The sequence below is a fragment of the Schistocerca piceifrons genome, chromosome 5 (genome assembly GCF_021461385.2).
Source record: "Schistocerca piceifrons isolate TAMUIC-IGC-003096 chromosome 5, iqSchPice1.1, whole genome shotgun sequence".
NCBI classification, from domain to species: Eukaryota; Metazoa; Arthropoda; class Insecta; order Orthoptera; family Acrididae; genus Schistocerca; species Schistocerca piceifrons.
The window spans coordinates 126,387,032-126,410,635 of NC_060142.1; the positions used below are offsets into that span (position 1 = coordinate 126,387,032).

The window sequence follows — 23,604 nt, forward strand, 5'->3', positions numbered from 1 at the left end:
CATGTTTGTTGGAAGAGACCAGGTGTTCCCTGTTATCCGTTTGCTCGGTCAAAATTGTGGTTGTTTTCTGTAGGTCGTTTCATGCTTTTTCATAAAATGTGTCTTCCTTCACTTTTATTTTTGTTAGTTTAAGAAATCAAATTGTTAAAGAGATGTCGGGCACGTACGTAGTTGCAGTGAAAGAACTCAAAGTTTCTGTTGCTGTTGGTCAGGCTTACAAAAATTGTGAGTGTATTATTTCCCGCAGCTCTTTTCACATCCTTCCATAGCGTGTCCTTATTATCACTGCATGTTTGTTATTTAGGAAATCTTTTGCAAAGTGAAATCGTAGAAATCGTGAGTGCACAGTACTTGGTGGATGTGCACGGATGTGCAGTGACATAAAACAGAGATTACCTGGCTGTGGCCTAAGCTCATAAAAATTTGAGAATATTATCCTCGTAGGTCGTTTCATGCCTTTTTTAACATGTCTTTACCTTTCTTATACGTTTGCTGGTTTCGGAAGTCGCTTGTGCCACATAGCTGGTGGCAAGGGCTGGTAACGAACGAAACCAGCGCCTGGTGCATTTTAGGCCGACAGGGATTGTGAGAATATTTGTTTTAGCAAATCGTTTCCAGTCCCTAAACACGTATTCACCACTGCTGTACGTCACAGCCTTAAGTGACTGAGCTGCCCTACGAGATCACTTCAGAATGGGTCCTAGTAAGGAGAATGTAGAGAAGGCGAATGAACGTGGCCGAAATTCGACGAGTTCTACTGACGAGGACTGTTCAAAGACATGTATCGTCGTTTAGGCAGTGGCTAACGCAACAGAGGAAATGGATGCTTTCCTGATTAATGAAAACAATAAAATAAACAATGCTCAGAAAATATTCGTCTTAAGTAAATTATCGGTGTACAGACACATACTAAAGAAGTATGATATGGAGATTCTGGAACTGAAAACAGAGTTAAGGTGTGTTAGGAGCACTCAAACAACCCCTGCACCGAGGACTATGTCAGTAAGACAGCTACAAAACCATTAGCAGCCGAACAGGAACCTGAGAAAACATAGCAGCAAAGGTTCCCATCATAGGAGTGCAGAAAACTGAGTAGGAACTTGAAGAAATAGTAACGAACCTTATTTCCATTTCATTGAAACCCATAAGGATGTCCAAATGCAAGCCAACTAAAGACGAAGACGTTGTTCTTGAAGTCCTATGCGCGAAGCACTATTCTATGTGATTCTTCTGTCTTGTTACCTGTGGAGCCATGAGAGGCTTATTTTCGTTATTATTCAGAGGTTTATGAATGAAGCCACATTTGTGTTACTTGGATCGGCCCTCGTATTACTTGGTCACTACACGACTGGCGACTAGTTTGGAACGGTTTACGCGTGTGCAGTCCTTAACTGCGTCTTCATCAGGTTTAGTCATTACGGATTGTAGCTGGCCTTTCGTCATTTTTCGGCAGTGTCGAATCCACATGTTTGCACTGCTCGCTTTGCTTCTTTGCCAGAGCACTCTGCAATACCGATCTGGCAGCTGCAGAAGTCACATGGATTATCCTAATGCAGCTGCCGCGGTTTGTCGGGATTTTTAAATGCGAGCAGCGAGCAGCTTCCACTGACCTGCTCTAAATGCACTGAAGGGTGTTGTAAACTGATCCGTGACCATTTTCGCATTTGCCACTACCGTCTGGATTGTCTGCCTTCGAACAGCAGATCTGCCGTTTCTTTTGCGATACCCGGCTCTTCTGGGGCAGATGGTTTGTCACTTCATTCTTCATGATTCAGACTTGTTTGACTTCGCTAGAAGCGTATACGCCATCTAATCACTGTTTCGTAAGATGCTACATCCATGCAACAGTCGTCCGAAAACTCAGAACGGATTATTGGAGTGTTGTCCCCCTTCAAAAGCAGAAAACAGATTACTGCAGGGAGCTGCACTTCACGAACTGGCCCAGTCGTTATGGTCTTTGTGCCTCTACCGATGTGCTGTAGATGTTACTTTGGTGCTGAGATTTTATCCTGTTAGACAGACAACGTAAACATTTCTTCGTGATGATTTTAAAAACTTTGTGACTAACCTTGTACAATCATTCTATTCAAAATAACCGTCAATGTTACGAAGGAACAGAACAAGTAAAATGATAAACTGTGCGAGAAAGTTCGTTGGAATTGCAGTCGTTTGCAGTAATTGTAAAACGCAGGCGAGCCACAATAGTTGGTGCTGTTGCAACAATGTGTCTGTGGGTGATTAGTTTCCGCGGAAACGGCATATCTCTTGTGAATCTTCACGAGAGCTGATGGATATGTTCTGGGACGTTTTGAGATGCGTTCTAGGGGACGTGGTTGACCGCGCCTTCCGGCCGACGGTCAGCCACGTCCGGGGCGACGTGTTGTCGCTTGCGTGGTCGCACCGTGACGTGATCCTGGGGCGGGGGGGTGGGGGGGCGGGTCACCACGGTGCGGTTCACCGCGCAAGCGAGCCGTGCGCGTACAACTTTGCCGCGCACGCGCGGGCCAAATACGTCCGTCCCCTGAGGACGGAACTGTAGGCGGCCCCAACACCTCGCCCCCTTCGGCGCCGCTTCGGCGGCCCCCGGTACAGTATTCCAGTTGCTTCCATTCTCCTTTCCAGAGGTCCGGGAGCGGCAGCGGCCCAAACCTCAGTACTTGCCCGAATGGAAGTTAAGTTGGGGCAACAAACGAGGACTGTGGTAGCGCCTCTTCCGGACCATCTGCAAACTAGTTTCTTGTTGTAGCTATTCATAACAACAGTTCTATACCAGTAGTAGTAGTTAGCAAGAAAGAAACGACTTTCTGCATGCTCCTCGTGATTTCACGTGTGTACTTCCTGTCATTAGTAGCAGTAGTCACAAGTGGTTCAGGTGCTACATGGCATTGTTAGCCCTGATATGTTTTGTTTACATGCTGGCGCCGCTGGCGCTCCCTGACCGCCGACGGCGCCCAGAGGAACCAAGCAGACCACCCCCAGCCGCCTCCCAGTCTGCCTCCTGGTGCTGACGTCACGGCAGGACGCAGAGAGAGGGCAGCGATTCTCTTCTTGTCTCTGGTGTTTCCTGCAAATAAAATGCTGAGGTAAGCAGTGCTGCCCACTTGCTAGTTACTGGTAAATGAGGTTAGAACAGGTGGTAGCGTGTCAGTGATCTGGTCAGCAGCTGTTACATTTCTTATGTAGCTATGCCCTATCTTCTTTCCTGAGGTCAATACGAATCGACACCCGGCTGGGTTCGAGCTGGTGTTTGTCGCTAGATGTGACTGCTGTGTGTACTCAACCTCTCCCACTGTATACCATCGAATCACCAACAAATTTGACCATGTATTTTTCGCAGTATACAATAGAGATAAATGTGGTGTCACCGCCAGACACCACACTTGCTTGGTGGTAGCCTTTAAATCGGCCGCAGTTTGTTAGTATACGTCGGACCCGCGTGTCGCCACTATCAGTGATTGCAGACCGAGCGCCGCCACATGGCAGGTCTACAGACACTTCCTAGCACTCGCCCCAGTTGTACAGCCGACTTTGCTAGCGATGGTTCACTGACAAATTACGCTCTCATTTGCCGAGACGATAGTTAGCATAGCCTTCAGCTACGTCATTTGCTACGACCTAGCAAGGCGCCATTACCAGTTACTATTGATGCTGTAAAACATGTACTATCAAGAGCCATGTTCACCTATTATGGATTAAAGTTAAGTATTCTACCAGTTACCTCTTTTTTTCTGAAGTCTAAAATCCGTGTCCTGTTCCAGACCTCACGCCAGCCTGCTTGAGCTAAAACGCGTGCCTTTCGGCTTCTTGTCCTAGTGGGTTGGCTGTCTTGCCAATCCACAACAGTTGGCGACGAGGCCAAATCGCGTTCGTAACCATACTGCCCTGATTTACTTGTGTAATGGCTTCGCCACAATCTCCAGATGTACTGTCCGAATTTTATCGCTTACAGAATCAGCAGATGCAGGCCTTACTGGATGCCCTTGGACAGCTCGTCCAGGGTCAACGTGCAATGCAAAACGATGCGGGAGCCGCCACTCCACCGCTCACGCAGCCACAACACGCAGTTGCACCAACTTTTCGTCCTTTTGATGCTGCACTGGAAAGCTGGACGGAGTGGTCACACCAATTTGGATTCCATCTCGCCGCCTACAGAATTCAAGGTAACAAGTGGCAGCCTTTCTTATTATCGTGTGTCGGAGTGACCACGTACTGTGTGATAGTCAAATTGATTCCCCGATGCGATGTAGCAACTCTGTCCTACGACGAAATTTTGTCTGCGTTAGATGCATATTTCAAAGAATCAGTCAATGTAGTTGCCAAACGGTATACCTTCTTTCGTACAAAACGTACGGCAGGTCAGACTAATCAGGAGTGGGTTGCAACCTTGCAAGGCCTTACTAGGGATTGTGCTTTTGAGTGTTAATGTGGACTCCCTTATTCAGATACTATGGTGCGTGATGCAATTGCACAGAACATTTCTGATGTTCGTATAAGGGAACAGATTTTGAAACTAGTCAATCCCTCCCTTCAACAAGTGATGGACATATTGGATCACCAGGACACACTTGACTTTGCTCAGGAATCATTTGCAACTTCGCCACCTGTGTGTCAGGTTAACCAGCCCGCGGGGCGAGCTGCACAGAACAGTAAACAGTCCTCGCGCCCGGCTGCGCCAAAGCTGCCTGGCTCTCAGCCACGTGTCCCGCGCCAGCAAGCAAATGCAGTGAAATCATGCCCGCGGTGTGCTACTAGACATTCACGTGAGAATTGCCCGTCACGCCAGGCTGTTTGCTTTTTCTGTAATAAAAAAGCACATGTTCAAAGTGTTTGCCAGAAAAACCTCCGATCGGAAGCTCAAAACCATTCCTGGCCCTTTGCTTCGCGCCAAAATCGGAATCAAACCAAGGCTACTCAGGCTCACGACGCTTCGCCCATGGAAATTCATGTAGTTCATTCCACTCCGCCCAGTGCTACTCTCTCTCACAGTGACTGTGTTCGTCCCACAAATAGTGTGCGTCGACATTGCCGGAAATCCCGTCAAGTCGCAAGTGATTTTGTACCGGTATCACTTCACAATGCACGAGACAGTCGCTCTTGTCGTCAGCACGACAATAAACTTTTTCTAGATTTGGACATTAACGGCAAAGTGATACCGTTCCTGCTCGATACCGGAGCTGCAGTTTCTCTGATCAATCACGACACGTACAAACAGCTGGGCACACCTCCGTTGCGTGCCGCAACTGTTAAGTTAAGTAGTTATTTAGGACAAGCGATCCCTGTGTTAGGACAGTGCAGCCTTCTTGCAACATACAAGGGACAAACAAAACTTGTGTCAACATACGTCCTTCGTTCTTCTGCTGCAGTGAACTTGTTTGGTTTCGATTTATTTCAGTTGTTTAACTTGTCTATAGTCAATCAGGTCCTATCAGTGAACCAGGCTGTGCCTTCGGACAGTGTTTCTCGTCTATGTGAAGAATTTGCAGACATTTTTGCACTGGGCCTTGGTTGTGCTAAGAACTATAAAAACATTTGGAACTGAAAGTAAACGCGCAACTAAAATTTTTCAGAGCGCCCAATGTTTCCCACGCATTGCGTGATGAGGTCGCAAAAACATTACACGATTTGGAATCACAAGGTGTGATTGAACGTGTGCAGGCTTGTCTCTGGGCATCACCCTTAGTAATTTTGCAAAAACCTTCCGGAAAATTGAGACTTTGCGTGGACTTCAAGGCAATGGTGAATCCACAACTAGTGATTGCAACTTTTCCTTTACCCTGCCCGGAAGATCTTTTTGACAAACTGTGCCCGGGTAAATATTTTTCGAAGTTGGACCTAGCAGATGCGTACTTGCAAATACCGGTGGACAAAGAATCCCAGCGCGTTTTGGTGGTTAACACGCATCTTGGTTTGTACCGATTCAAACGACTGCCATTCGGGTGTGCATCTGCCCCTGCATTGTTTCAGCAATATCTACAAACTGTTTGTGCGTCGGTCCCTACTGCAGCCAACTATCTGGACGATATTGTGATCTCCGGAAAGACGGAAGAAGAACATTTAGCCAATCTCAGAACATTATTTCAGGTCTTGCGACAAAATGGTCTTCGCTTGCGGAAGGACAAATGTGTGTTTTTTGCTCGTGATTTGCCATATCTGGGACATGTACTTAATGCCCAAGGCATCCATCCCAGTCCAGAGCACCTCCGTGCCATACAAGACTTGCCTTCGCCGCAGAATTTGAAGCAGCTACAGAGTGTGCTGGGAAAAATTAATTATTATCATCACTATGTGCGCCACGCCTCTTCCATTTCAGCTCCGCTTCATCGCTTACGCCGTAAAGGTGTTCCGTTTGTCTGGACGACGGAATGCGAACGCGCCTTTCGCCAGTTGAAATCGGCGTTGCTTTCCAATACTTGCCTTACGCCATTCGATCCCCAGAAACCCCTTTTGTTGATGGTGGATGCATCGGATTTCGGGATCCGTGCTGTGCTTGCGCACAAAGATGGATCGCACGATCGCCCTATTGCCTTTGCGTCCAAATTGCTGTCGTCTGCGCAAAGAAATTATTCACAGATCGAGAGAGAAGCATTGGCTCTCGTATTTGGTGTTACAAAGTTTCATGATTTCTTGTATGGTCGTCACTTTACCGTCATCACAGACCACAAACCTTTGACATCGCTTTTTCATCCGACCAAGCCTGTACCTCCACGTACAGCGCAGAAATTCATTCGCTGGTCTATTTTCCTCTCGCAGTACCGCTACGATATCTTGTATCGGTCCACTGCTAAGCACGGAAACGCCGATGCGTTGTCCCGTTTGCCTGTTGCTGAGGATAGAGCATTCGATTCTTCCGAACTTGCTTGCATGCATTGATACGGACACCGATGACGTGGTCGAATCGTTTCCGATTGATTTTCGTCGTGTAGCTACAGCCACAGCTGCCGACCCTGTCCTTGCTACCGTTCTGCGTTTTGTTGCTACGCAATGGCCCTTGTCAAAGTCGCGGATCGGGGATCCGTTGGTTCGCCGATTTTTTGCTCACAAGGAGAGACTTTTTGTATGGCGTGGTGTTTTGCTGTTGCATTCTGATAATGATCAGTCCAGGGTCGTGGTCCCACGTTCGTTACAGTCCTCTGTCTTACGGCTTCTCCACCAAGGACATTGAGGTATAGTCAGAACGAAACAACTTGCTCGTCAGCACTGTACTTGGTTCGGAATTGATGCCGCCATTACGAATATGTGCTCTTCTTGCATGGTGTGTGCCGAACACCAATCAGCACCACCGCGGAAATTCTTTGCATGGCCAAAAGCCACTTCCCCGTGGCAACGCTTACACATCGATTTTGCTGGTCCCTTCTGGAATGCTCGATGGTTGGTCCTGGTCGATTCATTCAGTAATTTTCCTTTTGTTGTCCGGATGTCTTCCACGACATCTTCTGCCACCATCCAAGCGTTATCCGCTATCTTTTGCATTGAAGGTCTTCCACAGACTATTGTTTCCGACAATGGCCCACAATTCGTGTCCGCAGAATTTCAGTCATTCTGCAAGGCCAATGGTATTCAACATCTGACGTACGCGCCATTTTCGCCACAGTCAAACGGTGCCGCTGAACGTTTGGTCAGGACTTTCAAGTCACAGATGTTGAAGTTGAAAGAGTCGCATTCTCGGGAGGACGCGTTATTGCTCTTTTTGTCCTCGTATCGCTCTCAGCCCCGAGATGGTCGCTCGCCGGCTGAGTTGCTCCACGGTCGCCCTCATCGAACATTGATGTCTTTGTTACATCCGCCGCATCAGGTTCCTGTGCAGCGGTAGACACCTGCTTTTGCCCCAGGCGACGTTGTCTACTACCGTCACTATCGAGGTTCACGGCGTTGGCTCGCAGGGCGCATTTTTCGCTGCCTCGGCCGCGCGATGTGTCTGGTTTTGGGGGCCTCTGGTGAGGTGCGTCGGCATTTCAATCAGCTGCGCCTCTGTCTTCGCACAGAATCTGCCGCTCCATCTGCTTTCAGCGACGGTGCCGTCCGGTCAGCGCCCTGGGGACCCATCTACTGGCTCGCCTCAGCCCCAGGTGTTACCGACGATGCCTTCCATTTTGCCCCATGGCGACGCGCCGCCGCCGCCGCCTGTTCTCCCGCCGGCGACGCCCGCAGTGGACGCGTCGCTGCAACCGCCGGGCGCCTCCCTGGGTCACGCGCCGCCGATCGCTTCCCGTGACCAGTTGTCCTCCGCCATGGAACTCTTGCCCGCTCCGGACCATATGTCGTCTTCGCCTGTCGGGTGCCCCGGCCCGACGGAGGTCGATCCTTCGGCCCCTCCTGTCTCTCTACGGGCGCATACACCGCATGTTGGTGTGCACCCTGAAGCAGGTTTTCAGGCGTTTCCTAGATCCCCTCGGTCCGAATGGCAGGGTGCGGGTGGCACAGCCTCGCCTGTTGTTAGGCTCCCCACCTCGTCGCATACGCCAAAATGGGGTCCTCTCCACGGCGGGCGGAAGCCTTATGCCACAACCGTACGCCGATTTGCGGGGGAGGAATGTGGCGTCACCGCCAGACACCACACTTGCTAGGTGGTAGCCTTTAAATCGGCCGCGGTCCGTTAGTATACGTCGGACCCGCGTGTCGCCACTATCAGTGATTGCAGACCGAGCGCCGCCACACGGCAGGGCTAGAGACACTTCCTAGCACTCGCCCCAGTTGTACAGCCGACTTTGCTAGCGATGGTTCACTGACAAATTACGCTCTCATTTGCCGAGACGATAGTTAGCATAGCCTTCAGCTACGTCATTTGCTACGACCTAGCAAGGCGCCATTACCAGTTACTATTGATGCTGTAAAACATGTACTGTCAAGAGCCATGTTCACCTACTATGGATTAAAGTTAAGTATTCTACCAGTTACCTCCTTTTTTCTGAAGTCTAAAATCCGTGTCCTGTTCCAGACCTCACGCCAGGCTGCGTGAGCTAAAACGCGTGCCTTTCGGCTTCCTGTCCTAGTGGGTTGGCTGTCTTGCCAATCCACAACAATAAAAATATAATTTCATAATTGGTTATCCTTCATGGGGTGAAATTTAAATGGCCAGAAATGTATATAGGTTGTACAAAAGCATGCGTCATAAACATTAGGCATGTGTAGTTGGCATCAAAACGTGACAGATAGTTCATATTAACATGGGTCTGAAAACCATTCATTTGGGAGGTATGAGATGAATTTGCTGTAGCGATTCCTTGTTGCATAATTTATTCAAAGGCTCAATTTAATTCACTTGCAGTTAGTCATGACATTTCGTTTTTTTTGTGTGATTGTCATTTGTTCTGTTATACATTATCTTCCATCACAACTCATCACAATGATTCATTTGGTGTCTGAAATGACGTGTATCCACTACATGCACAGTCCATGTACTAGTACAAGAAGAACTGCAAGTACCAATCGAGTTAGTCACTTACGATCTTGAAAATTCTGCACGAGAATCTTCTGTACCCAGATCACCTTCGACATGTATTCAGAATACATCATTGTGGTTTTTTATGACAGAGGTTACCGTAGAAATTTAGGATAAAATATACAGCTCAGAGTCACTACAGGGAATCCCCTTCATACCCCCATAATGAAGGGTTCTTGAGTCCATGTTGATCTGAACTTTTTGTAATATTTTTATGTTAAGAATAAATCTCTTAAGCTACTGACACACGTTATTATACACAATGTTCGTAACTAGTTTTTTTAGAACATCACACATCCAATTCGCACATCGCCTGAATGCACCTCTGTCGATTACACAGTAACTCAACCTCACCAGTTTGGTTTTACGCCAACTAATTGCTAAGGTCGCACACGCCACAGGTCAAGTACACTTAATTGAAGCTGGAGGTCCATATAATATTAGTGTCAACTTTTTCCTGTGGGCATTAGACTCATTGATCCATAATAACATCGCTAATTCTCCCCTATTGGTCATTCTTAGTTTACGTCATATGTACGTAATTCGATGTATTTTTTAGTGTTATACACGGTGCATCCTCATTAATGTGGTCACCGCCTATGTTCGATGTCAACGTCCGATAACCACACACAGGTGGCAGCACGAGCAGCGGAGGGTATATTAAATCGCGTCGCGAGGACGCGGAAAAACAGTGCCGTCTTTCTCGTGATACGGAAACGGAACAGTTTCTCTGACGTCCAAAAGGGCACGATCATTGGCTTTCAGGCCAAAGGAGGAAACACGTCCACAATGAGTAAATGAGTAATTTGTAAGCTGCTCGTATGTCGCCGTGGTTAAAGTATTCCCTGCATAGCAAAATGGCGCCATCCAAAACCGTCGCCAAAGCAACTGTGGTGCACCATGGGGTATAGATGACTGGGGTGAATGACGGCTGCAGAGATGTGTACGGGTGAACAGACGTGTGGCTAGTGAGCAAGCGACCGTCCAGGTGAGCCGAGGGGATACCAACAGTTTCCCCTCAACGACCGTTCAGAGAACGTTCCAGCATATGGGCCTCCTCAGCTGGCGCGTGGTTAAGTCGGACTTTGCACGCTTGTACCGCAACTGGACGTCAACTTCCAGGTCCGGTCACACAGGTCTGGGACTCGTTAGTACCGAGTGTCGGTCGGCTAATGTCTGTGCTGCACTCCATTCCTCCAGGAAGCACAAGTAACCGAAGTCCATCGGTGTTTCTGTTGTTCCTTGTAGTAGCTCGGAAGTGGTGGCCTGTGTTTGTGTTTGTGAAACTTGTAAATGTGTTCGCTAATTTTCGTAACGGTGAATGACGATTTAAAGAGCTTGCTATTACAAAAAGAATAAAAAGAAGATGGCCCAAAAAAAGAAGAAGTACGTGGATCCACAGTGCCTGGAAAACAAGACCAGTACAAGGAGGTATTCGTACATTATTTCCTCATCACATGGACGATGAGACAAAGTAGTATCAATATTTTAAGATGGCACAGCACAGTGTCTGTCAACTTTCAGAAAGTGTAGGACCAAAGTTTAGAAAATAAATTACAAACAAAGAAAATTCGAAAAATGGAAAGTTATAGGGTGTGCGAACAGAGAATAGATCAAAACAAACTGTTGAAAGGTTTGGAAGATCATCAAATTTTCGAAACCCAAATCGAATTAGTGGGAGATGAGCAGATGCTACATTTGCTGTATGAGAACAACTAAAAAAACTTTTTAAATTATCCGCAAGAGAATGTGGAATGCGAAGAATACTTTGCCTTGGCGATATGTCGATGACATAAAGCAAAACCTGTGTGTTTGCAAAGTAAAAAGCAAATAAATATCTTTCTGCTATTACAGTTTGTATGCTTTTTATCTAATCTTGGGATTGCACATTTGTTACTGTTTTCCTCCAGACTCTCTCGGTGTACTCGCATTCCGGTATTTTTCACTTGTCTGGTCGTAAAGGACACGAAACTTACCAACTTCTTCGATAAGTCTTTCCATGCCCTTTGTTTTGTATGCAAAACAGTCTTGCAGAGTTGCACAGCCAACATAATAATTCTACCGTCTCGTCGTCCTTCACGAGAAAAATTAAACAGAAGAAATACCGCTGGCACGCTCTCTTTCCTCAGGCACGGCCCGCTCATGTCAGACGCCTACATTTATTTTAACAGTAGACTCCGTCCTCTGGCTGACGGTCGGTTCTCGGACGTGCCTCTGCACGGACACCGCCCAGACATGCAAGACCAGACTCTAATGGCGATTGGCGGCCTTTTCAGATGAATCACGTGTTATGCTCCACGAGTCAGATGCCCGTTGGCGTGCTCGGAGTGAAACATCCGAAAGTGGACACACTGCAACAATCGTTGAAAGGGTCCGGGTGCGAGGAGGGACCGTTACGGCCTGGGGAATGTTTTCGTGGCACCGTCTGTGTCATCTCGCCATTGTGGAACGCACAGTGGGTCAACACAGGTATGCCTCTGTCCAGCCCTACATGCGGTTTGTTTCTCCTCGGCACGACGGCCTCTACCAGCAGCACAGTGCAACGCGCCACACGGCTTGCAGTGTGTGTGCACTGTGTGGAGAGCGTCAGCAGTTAACTGTGCTCGCCTACCCACCAAGTCCCCGGATTTAAGCCCAATCGGGAATCTGCGGGGCCACATTGATCAGGCTGTACATGCCTCGCATCCTTCAGCGAGAAAACTAACGCACCTGGCCACGACACTGGATTCGGCCTGGCTTCACATCCACGTCGCTGCCTTCCAGAATCTGACTGACTCCTCTCTTCTTCATTTTATTTATTTATTTACGCGTCTAGTTCGGTAGGACCAAATTGAAGACCAAATCTCTGAGGTCATGCAACGTGTCAGAACATAAAAGTACAACATAAAAGTAATAACAGATAAAAATAAAATGTTTATGAACCCAAAAAAAGTCAAGCCATAATTTTAAGTAAACGCAATCAACAATATAACATAAGAATCAGCTTAATTTTTCAAGGAACTCCTCAACAGAATAGAAGAAGTGATCCACGAGGAAACTCTTCAGTTTCGATTTGTAAGCGCGTGGATTACTATACGTTTCACCGCGATCTGTGCTGCAAAAGCCAGTTATTCAAGCTCTCGACAGGGGGCCACATTAATTTCACTGGACAGTACAACACAGCTTACAGAACTGCGAGATACACCTCATCTTTAGTGTCACATCCTACACAACTGAGAGTGTATGGCGACGTGCACTGTTTGCAGAGCTACGTTTCCGCAGATGCTTGGTAATACTATCCGTGAAATTTCATATTCACGTGCTATGTCCTCAACTCAATGTTGACCTTTTGATGAAATAATTTTGCCTTTAACATCTGTCTGGCCTACATTGTACGCCTGGAATTAGTGTGGTCGTCATATGTTTCTTTCTCACAGCATGTACCGACTTACATATACACTTGACAGCAAAGAAAGTAAGCCAGTGATGATTGCAACCAACATTACGTAGCTGTGTCGCAGATCCTCTATACGCCGAAAGCCTGTGGGGTACAGTCGTCTGACTATACGCAGTGGGTATAGAGAACACTGCTCTTTATTCCAGTCAGTCCAGATGTAAACTTAACACCGCCATACAACAAATATTAAAAAAACAACAAGTTATTAGAGATGAGACAGTCCCTAACGCTTGTAAATTAAACTACATTATAATAAGTGACATAGCAGAAGTCATACCATATTCTTAACATGACGTGATGAGTTTTTATTCGTGGTCCGAATTGGAGCCGACTATTAACCAAACAACTGGCAAGGCAGAAGTCTTATGACACTCATTAAATGACACGATGACTTGTCTTTCATCATCCGAATTTGAAGTCATTGTTAAACAGCAAAGCTTGTGTGTCTGGTCTAGACTCAACCAAACATAAAAAGACGTAAAGTATCAAAGTGTTTACCAGTAGCAGTTTAAAAGGCCGAATGTCCTAACCTGGAAATAATGACGATACGTTTACCACTGCACAGGGAACCCCATGAAGCTTATATTGCCCCTGAGAAGTAACCTCAAAACTTATGTAGTAAAGTCTAACGCAGAGATGTGAAACGCCATGAAGTTGCGGTGATGGTCGGAGAGTAGAGCCTAGCAGCTATCTGCGTTGTCAACTAAGCACAATCAGATGTCAGATATTAAATATGTTTACCAACAGCGTGATACTGGAACCTGAAACGACGATACAAATGATTTTTCCTTGGCAGGGTTTCGAACACAGCACCTTTCGCTATTATCTTACAGCTATGAGTTGACACGTATTTATTGTTTCTTCACCAGTAGCGAGACGAGCACTTGTTCAGGTAGAGGTAATGCAATCACTTGTTCTGTGCTGCCTGGGACTCCAACCCTGTGCATATCGTCGTTGTTGACCCCCACACGAAGAGGCATCAACTGTCACATTCTCTTTCACTAGTAGTTAGGATCGCGCAGTTCGTAAAGACCTGAAGGAGTTTGGCATCGTGAAGAAACAACGAAATGATGGGACAGTATCTTTCGAAGGGTCCAAACCAGAGGAAATTTGGTATTGAAGCTAGAATCCCAGTCCAGTGCCAATATTTTCAAAATGTCAAGGCCACTTAAAATAAGAAATGAACGTCCTACAACCTTCCATGACGACTGGTTCATGAACTAAAATAACATTACTGGTGAAAGAAAGCTTATTAGAGACAGACTTTCTGTAGGCAGTATTTTCCGCTTCTGACAGACAAAACTAATCCAACTATGTTCCAGTCAGTAGCGAATGGACATGTTTAATGTTGATTTAGAACTACCACACAGTCCTGCATTCTTTACTTGGTGTTCCTGGACGTGGTACCCCCAGCGAGAATCGAACCTCCATCTTAGGCATTACGAGCTAGCCTCAGTCCAACTAACCACCGAATTTCACATGTGTTAGCTTCGTGTTTTCGTCATAATGGAGTACGCACCACATGGTACGAGAAGTGTCGACTTCCACTTCAGCTGTTGTTGTGAATGACCTATTTGTGGTCTAATAAACAACGTCATGCACTGTGAACGCAAAACCGTGATATCAAACTCATACTTTGCTTTCCTTTTTAAGCCGTATTCTGTCTCTCTGCTACTAGCATGAGTCTGATAGAACATCGGAGACTGTTTTGTTCATTTTCTAGCCAGCTAGTAATAGGAAAACCTTGCAGAAACGTGTTTGTGGAAAGGGCTCGTGGGTAATTGTCGTGGTAAGACCGATTACAGCGCCATTTGCCAGTGGCCTGTTGATACAGACTGGCGTCTGCCCAAGTAATCGTGGCGCTTAGGGCGTAGAGCCTATGGTCTCCAGCGGACTTTTGTGCACTTCATTTATCAAGTATAACATTATGTATGTTTCAGCGTGCACCGTGGCGGTTTTGTACGGCATGTTGCTATAAGCGGATATAACTACGGTCTTATTTTGTTCAAGTTTGTAGTACAGTTCGTGCCATGACAGCTTTAATATTTCTCATTTTTGACGTTAAGAGGAACGTTCTTTGTGCATTAAAAACAGAGTCTAAAACGCAGTAAAGTCTAACATTTGTGAAATTATGTTCTGTTTGTGTTTAATAAAATGGTGAAATCAGTGGAGACAATTCAGAACACCCGTGCCCTGAATGGAGTGAGTGCTATAGAGAAGTAGGATCATTCTGACGTAAATTAATCACCACAGTCAGGAAGACAAAAAGACGTTGATGAAACACGTTTCTGCGATTTAGTGGGAATTTGGAAATTTGTGGTAAGTTCCTATGGGACCAAACTGCTGAGGTCATCGGTCCCTAGGCTTACACACCACTTACTCAAGCTTAAACTAACTTACGCCAAGGACAACACATACATCCAGCTACAGGTCGATATCAATGAAATGGATCTGCAACTCAGTGGATTACGTTTATTTTCTTACGTATGTGTTGTGGTGGTCTGTGCAACTTTTCATTTTTCTCCCTCATGATAAATACTAGAATACTGCTCGTGACGTCATAGGAGAAAATGATTTAACTGCTGCTTCTTTGATGCACAAGATACACACCTAGGTTGTTAGCTGACTCAAGAAAGACAATGCTCTTATAAAGAGAACACGTCTGGTGACGCTGGGATAGTTTTGCTATTTCCTGTAATGACAGAAAAGTATCTTGTCAAGATTCAGTTGATATAATCGTGGTATACCACTTGCGTGTGTCATCCACTTATCTGATATATATTTACAGAAATGGGAGATTACGCTGTATGGAACTCAGAATGACATCCTTGGAAATCTTGTCGTCATAAGACGACTCGGTATCGCAATATTCAGTAGTCAGTAATCTAGAGGCAAGAAACATAAAATACTGTGGAACTGTTACCGAATATACACAAACCTGTTAATGAAATCATATCACTGAATACCCTGTTAACTATGTTTCATTCAGCATCTACTCTCACTGCCACACTGTCGTATTTACGTTGTATTTTGTACATCTACTTGAGTATGCCAAAAGACTTAATGTTTCATTAAGATAGCCATTCTTTGTGTGGTATTATGATAAGACACCAGTTGTATTAGTCTAGTGCATATTAAGAGCGTTTTCCATTAGGTTACTGAAGAAAACAGACAGAAATATCAGAGAATTTGTCAATAGTATTTCCACCCGTGTATCGAAAACCGTCTGATGATGCGCAGGTAGCAATTTGATCCCGCGCATGTATAACGTGCTGATTCTGAATTAAGCCACGTTTAAAAAAATTAAACCAAAAATCAGACAAAAGAAAACAGAAACTAATTTTCTTGGTGGTTGATCGATATGGAGCAAGAGAGGTAAACATATGCGGGTGCTAGATTAGAATACGTGTTGTTGGCGTATTTTCCATCCAGGCTCCTTGGTGCTGTCTTCCAGCTCGCATTTGCTACTCTGCAACTGGGAGGCATCTTACTTGTTGGCAACAAATGTCAGCTGCAAATGTCACGTCCCTGTGAAGCAGTTTGTAACACAAAACACCTTCTTTGTGTAAACAGATGTATATAACTGAGAGTACATTTTGTGAACGTATACAGGTCATCATCTGCGATAACGTTTGTAACCGCTTACCCACTAAAACGCAGAAATATCCTTCATCAACGCCGGTCAGTCTCCCTGAATGTGATGATTAATTCATCTCAAAACTACCCTACTTGAATAGATACAACCTGAATTTCTCTATAGCACTCACTCTATACAGCGCACAGGTGTTTTGAATTGCCTCCACTGCTTTCACCATTTTATTAAACACAAATAGAAGACAATTTCACAAATAGACTTTACTCCGTTTTAGACTCTGTTTTCTAATGCTTAAACGACGTCCTCTTGACGTCAAGAATGAAAAATATTCAAGCTGTCGTGGCACGAGCTGTACTACAGACTTGAACAAAATAAGACCATAGTTACGCAATGTAAGCTGACTTCGGCGTGTTATATGACAACATTTTGAAATCATTTCTGGCAGCATTAATGAACAGGATGGGGCGAATGCCCATACAGCTAGTTGAACCTTGGAGCACGTTTACACGATCTTCACATCTGATGGAGTTGTTGCAGAGGTCAGTCTGATCACAGCCCTAGCTGGCGACCCAGCTCACGTGACCTGTCACTGTGCGATTACTTTGTGTGGGGAGCCCTCAAGTTTAAGGTGTATCGGAACAACCCTCATAGTCTTCAAGAACTGCAGCAGAACATTTTGGATGAGACTGCAACGTTTCTGGCAGTCCAGCCCCTATATGCCTAAACAGCAACTTCCTGACCAGGGCCCAAAAGTTCCAAGAGATGAATTGTGGCCACTTTAAACATATGCTATAGGTTAGTACTGTATTTACTTTCCTCTCCAGAACACTTTAATCTGTACCATTCCATACTCCCGGTACAGGCACCGTGCGAGGCCATGCAGTGACCGGCTAAAAGAGGAAGTTGGGCTCACCCGCAATCAAATGCTCATATGCACATCACATGCCAATGGCATTGTTTTGTCTCGTTTCGTTATAGTGCGCAAAAACAACAAGATTCATACGTGCTCCCGTCAGAACTGTAGAACACGAAGACAAAAGAGAGGAGTTAAAAACGACTACATGTCAATCCCAATCAATGGAAGAGAAGACAGCTGAAAACAACTAGATTCATACGTGCTCCCGTCAGAACTGTAGAACACGAAGACAAAGAGAGAAGTTAAAAACGACTACATGTCAATCCCAATCAATGGAAGAGCAGACAGCTGAAAACCAGGACGTAGAGAAAGTTCTATAAAATACGCCATAGAGAAATGAAGGTCCTGAACTAAAAATTAAACGCCTTTGCCATATGGCTACAGGTACGACAGATAAAAAGTGAAAGGTAGTCGACGGGCCGCACATTCTTTGCTAAATCGGCCAATATCTCAGACGACAAACACAAACGAGTATGTAAGTGCCTAAAAAAAAAAAAAAAAAAAAAAAAAAAAAAAAAAAAAAAAAAAAAAAAGACATTATGTCAAGAAATGGCGGACCATCAAAGGTTGAGCGCAATGAGTACAAACTGGTGGGAGAGCACCACTTAATAAACGGCGGTGGCTAAAAAGACAGTTCCCGATACGCAACCTAGCTACAATGCTCCACTTCTCTCATTTTTGACATCAAATTCCTGTTTTCTCGGTCCTTTCGCACAGGTCACCATGTTCTAACGTTCCGACGACTTAAAGTGTCAGTGTGGATCTGGGTTATATCGGCTTATTCCCCCAAACCACCTTCCACTTCTTTACGATGTGACTTACTTGGAATTTGCTGCCACTCTTCTTTACTGAATAGCCGGCTGCTGGAAACCCTCTTGACTTCTTCTCCATCGAATGACGCCATGTACAGGAATTTTTGGACTCTTTCTACTTATGAAATAAGAAGACATAGAAACTTTACTTTTCGTCAACTAACGATGTATTGGATCTCCATACACAATAAAAACGTGACTTTCCACATGAATATGTAACTTCCTGCAAGTCTCTCGTATAATCGAACGTTAGAAACAAATCGAGTTACATTTAAAAGAAAGTTGGCTTGGATACTATGAACTTTCTTAACATGAATCATGAAAGGAGTCTTGCCTCTAACAAGGTTGCGTCAAGTTTCTGCAAGAGTACTTTTTCAACTGTTCTTGTTTTAATAACAATAGTCAATGACACAATAAGCACAGAGCTGTATGTAAACTCCGTGGTTTTCCCTTACACACTCACTAATATATCCATGGATAGCCCAACAGGTACTTGTCAGTGCCGTCCAACTGCCTTGTCTACATTCTTTCTGCAACTGATTTTAAATCTGCACACACAAACATGTGACACGCAGTAGGTAGGATTCTACCATCCCACACTCATATCCAGAATATCTTGTGTTCGAGATGGTAGAAGGCTGAGTGTTCCTAGAATTTACACAGAAATTCTCGAATCACTACACATGGCCTTACCACATTTGAACATTACCTCTGCCAACAGCCTGCAGATTCCATACCCACCACATCATTCCTCCTACACCTAACCAACTACATCCTAGCTCAAAACTATTTCACCTTTGAAAGGAAGCTATACAAACATTGGTGGCACTACCATGGTCACCCACATGGCACTGCCCTGTGCCAACCTCTTCATGGGTCAGGTAGAGGAAACATTACAAGCTTTCCAAAGCAAGCTTACTGATAACATCTTTATAATCTGGACCCAAGGCCAGGGCACCTTATCATCATTCCACCACTACCTCGACACCTTCTCTCCCATTCACTTTACCTTGTCCTCCTCCACCCATCATGCCACCTTTGTAGGTGTCGATATCCTCCTCTCAGATGGCTCCATCCACACCTCTGTTCACATCAAACTCACCTCTCACCAACAGTACCTACACTTTGACAGCTGACACTCCTTCTACACCAAAAAATCCCTCCCATATAGCCTGGCCACCCATAGTAGACACATCTGCAGTGATGAGAACTCCTTTGCCCAGTGTACTAAAGGCCACACAAAGGCCTTTGCAGACAGGCAACCCACTCCAGACCTAATTCACAAACAGTTCTCCTGTGCCATATCCCCACACACACTTGATCCTCACTTCCATCCCAAGAACCAACCACAAAGAAGCGCCCCTCCCTCCCCCCCCCCCCCCCATATCCTAATACCATCTGTGACCGCTGCAATGACTGAACCACATCCTTCACCAGGGCTGGATTATCTACACCACTGGTCATTAAAATTGCTACACCACGAAGATGACATGCTACTGACACGAAATTTAACCAACAGAAAGAAGATGCTGTGATATGCAAATGATTAGCTTTTCAGGCATTCATACAAGGTTGGCGCCAGTGGCGACACCTGCAACGTGCTGACATGTGGAAAGTTTCCAACCGATTTTTCATACACAAACAGCCGTTGACTGGCATTGCCTGGTGAAACGTTGCTGTGATGCCTCGTGTAAGGAGGAGAAATGCGTACCATCACGTTTCTGACTTTGGTAAAGGTCGGATTGTAGCCTATCGCGATTGCGGTTTATCGTACCGTGACATTGCTGCTCGCGTTGGTAGAGATCCAATGACTGTTAGCAGAATATGGAATCAGTGGGTTCAGGAGGGTAAAACGGAATACTGTGCTGGATCCCAATGGCCTCGTATCACTAGCAGTCGAGATGACAGGCATCTTATCTGCATGGCTTTAATGGATTGTGCAGCCACGTCTCGATCCCTGAATCAACAGGTGGGGACATTTGCAAGACAACGACCATCTGCACGAACAGTTTGATGACGTTTGCAGCAGCATGGACTATCATCTCAGAGACAATGGCTGCGGTTACCGTTGACGCTGCATCACATACAGGAGTGCCTGCAATGTTGTAGTCAATGATGAACCTGGGTGCACGAATGGCAAAACATCATTTTTTTGGATGAATCCAGGTTCTGTTTATAGTATCATGATGGTCGCCTCCGTGTTTGACGACACTGTGGTGAATGCACATTGGAAGCATGTATTCGTCATCGCCATACTGGCATATCACCCGGTGTGATGGTATGGGGTGCCATTGGTTACAAATCTTGGTCACCTCTTGTTCACTTTGAGGACACTTTGAACAGTGGACGTTACATTTCAGATGTGTTATGACATGTGGCTCTGCCCTTCATTCAATCCCCGTGAAACCCTGCATTTCAGCAGGATAATGCACGACTGCATGTTGCAGGTCCGGTACGGGCCTTTCTGGATACAGAAAATGTTCGACTGCTGTCCTGGCCAGCACATTCTCCAGATCTCTTACCAATTGAAAACGTCTGGTCAATTGTGGCCGAGCGACTGGCTCAACACAATATGCCAGTCACTACTCTTGATGAGCTGTGGTATCATGTTGAAGCTGCATGGACAGCTGTACCTGTACACGCCATCCAAGCTCTGTTTGACTCAATGCCCAGGCATATCAAGGCTGTTATTACGGCCACAGGTGGTTGTTCTGGGTACTGATTTCTGAGGATCTATGCACCCAAATTGCGTGAAAATGTAATCATATGTCAGTTCTAGTACAATATATTTGTCCAATGAATACCCATTTATCATCTGCATTTCTTCTTGATGTAGAAAGTTTAATAGCCAGTAGTGTATCACCATTCCCTGAAATGAGGGACATCCTACCCAAGACACTTCGATCCCCTCCCAAAATCTTGTTCCTCTGCCCACCCAACCGCCACAACAACCTAGTCCATGCTTATGCCACTCCCACTCCCATTCCCCTCCCACAGGGATCACACCTTTGTGGAAGACCCAGATGCAAGACCTGCCCAATCCACCCACCCATCACCACCTACTCCAGTCGCATCACAGGCTTATCCTTACGAAAGTTGGCATGTTATATGCCAGCTCTGCTGCAACCACTGCACAGCATTTTACATTGGTTTGACAACCAACCAGCTGTGAACTAGAATGGATGTCCACATCCAATTTGTTGCCAAAAACAAGATGGACCACCCTGTGGGACAATATGCAGCAGAGCAAAACATGCGAGATTTCAGTAGCTACTTTACAACCCTTGCCATCTGGATCCTTCGCACTACAAGCAGCTTCTCTGAGCTGCACAGATGGGAACTATCCTTACAACACATCCTTCACTCCTGTACCTCCCTGCTCTAATTTAAGGTAACTCAAGAGAGAGAGAGAGAGAACACCTAATTTGTGTCAGCTGTCTTATGCCCTAGTCTTTGAAATTGCATGCCCAGCCATCTGCCACCTGTCCACTCTACCTGCACCACTAGCTAGCCCACAGACAGCTCACCACTCTCCCACAAGCTGCTAGACACTTTCCCCCAACCCTCTCCCTGCCTCCTGCCTCTCTCCATCCCTCACGCCAATTCATCCTGCACCACCACTTCACCCCTGTACACTCACTGTGGGCCAGGAAATAGCTGGCAGTCAACTGAGCACAATGTAGGAGGACAGGTGTGTACATGTGTGTTTGTGTGCATGTTTCTCCTACAAGCTTGAAAAAGGAAGTTCATTTTGAAAGCTCGCAAAACTCTGTACCTTTTGTTTGTGTACCTACTGAGGAAGCATACTTCTGCCTATTGGTGAGCCATCTCCTTTATTCCTAAATAATTCGAATTCTCAACCAGAACTTTCTGTACATTATTATTTCCTCCAATTCTCATCTTCTTAATACCAGTGGTGTGGCGTATGCATTGTATCAGTCAGGTTCTCCTTTTTTTTATACACTGCCTGACAAAAGTGAAGCACCCAAAAGTTGAAGAGGAAACAAAATTGAGTCACATTCTCGGAGAATTTTGCAGAGTGAGTCTACTCATCAGTATGACACAGGACCCCTCTGGCCTAGACACATGAATCAATTTGGTTACAAATGGTGCCATAATACCGCTGTATCCTCCCCTGATGAAAGCTGGCCCTCAACTGTTGTAACTCATTCTCAGTCTCCTCACTACTGGCACTGTGGAGTTGACATCCAAACTGGCTCCACAAATGTTATATTGGGGATAGATCAGGGGATCTTGCTGGCTATAGGAGCACCTCAACATCAAGCAGACATTTTGTAGGGACACGTGCGTTTTGTGTACGAGCATCGTGCAGTTGAAAAATGGCATCATAATAATGTTGCATGAGAGGTAACACAAACTGTGATGTACAGTTCAGAGTTCCCTCGGTCACTACCAGTAATGACGTGAAGCCATACCCAAAGACTCATCATCCCATGACTCCAGGCTTAACATTGCTGCACCTCTGCAAAACATTGCAAGAATGGGACCAGTCCCAGTGAACAATACTGAGATCCTCCCTTGTGGTTGTCATATGTAGTCAACTGTAACATTGAGTACAAGTATACCCTACCCTTACATTTGATTATAGTCCAGCATTGGGCTATTGTCGCATCCAAATGCCCCACAAACCTGGATACTGCACAATTTGACCATACAGCCAAATTCAGACCCAACGCCACTTTCAAACACTGTCAGCTACTGATAACACTGTCTCACATGTGTGTTTGTGGGAACATGAAGTCCACAAATGGCTGAAAATGGTCTCCAAGCAGCTGAACGTAACCATTTCCTGTCAATGACCGGTTCCAAGAACCCAGTCCATTTCTTGTAAACACAGCCCACACCATTATGGAGTCCCCACCAGCTTGTGCAGTGCTGTGTTGACAACTTGGGTCCATGGCTTTGTGGAGTCTGCACCACACTCAGACACTACCATCAGCTCTTGTCAACTGAAATCAGGTCTCATTTGAGCAGGCCACAGTTTTCCAGTCATCTACAATCCAACTGATATAGTCACAAGAGCAGGAGAGGCACTGCACACGATGTTGTGCTGTTAGCAAAAGCACTTGCATCAGTCGCCTGTTGCCATAGCCAATTAACCCCAAATTTTGCTACCCTAATAGACACATTTGTCGTACGTCTCACATCGATTTCTGTGGCTATTTTGTACAGTGTCTGTTAGCAATGACAACTCTATCTGAAAGACACTGATTTTGGTCGTTAAGTGAAGGCTGTTGTTCACTGCATTGTCCGTGGTGCGAGGTAATGCCTGAAATTTGGTATTTTTGGCACATTCTTGACACTGTTCATGTCAGAATATTGAATTCCATATCAATTTCCCCAATGGAATGTCCCATGCATCGAGCTCCAGTTACCATTCTACAT

The 23,604-nt window shown here is 45.6% G+C and overlaps 1 protein-coding gene across 1 annotated transcript in view; it reads right to left on the minus strand.

Moving 5' to 3' along the window:
- Nucleotides 1-2,888: 2,888 nt before the first annotated feature.
- The window catches only part of LOC124798792, a 43,464-nt gene continuing 22,748 nt past the window's right edge, over nt 2,889-23,604 (minus strand). The window contains exon 4 of the mRNA XM_047262321.1: nt 2,889-3,064. Coding sequence (XP_047118277.1) covers nt 2,889-3,064 — 176 coding nt within the window. The remainder of the gene's footprint in view (nt 3,065-23,604) is intronic.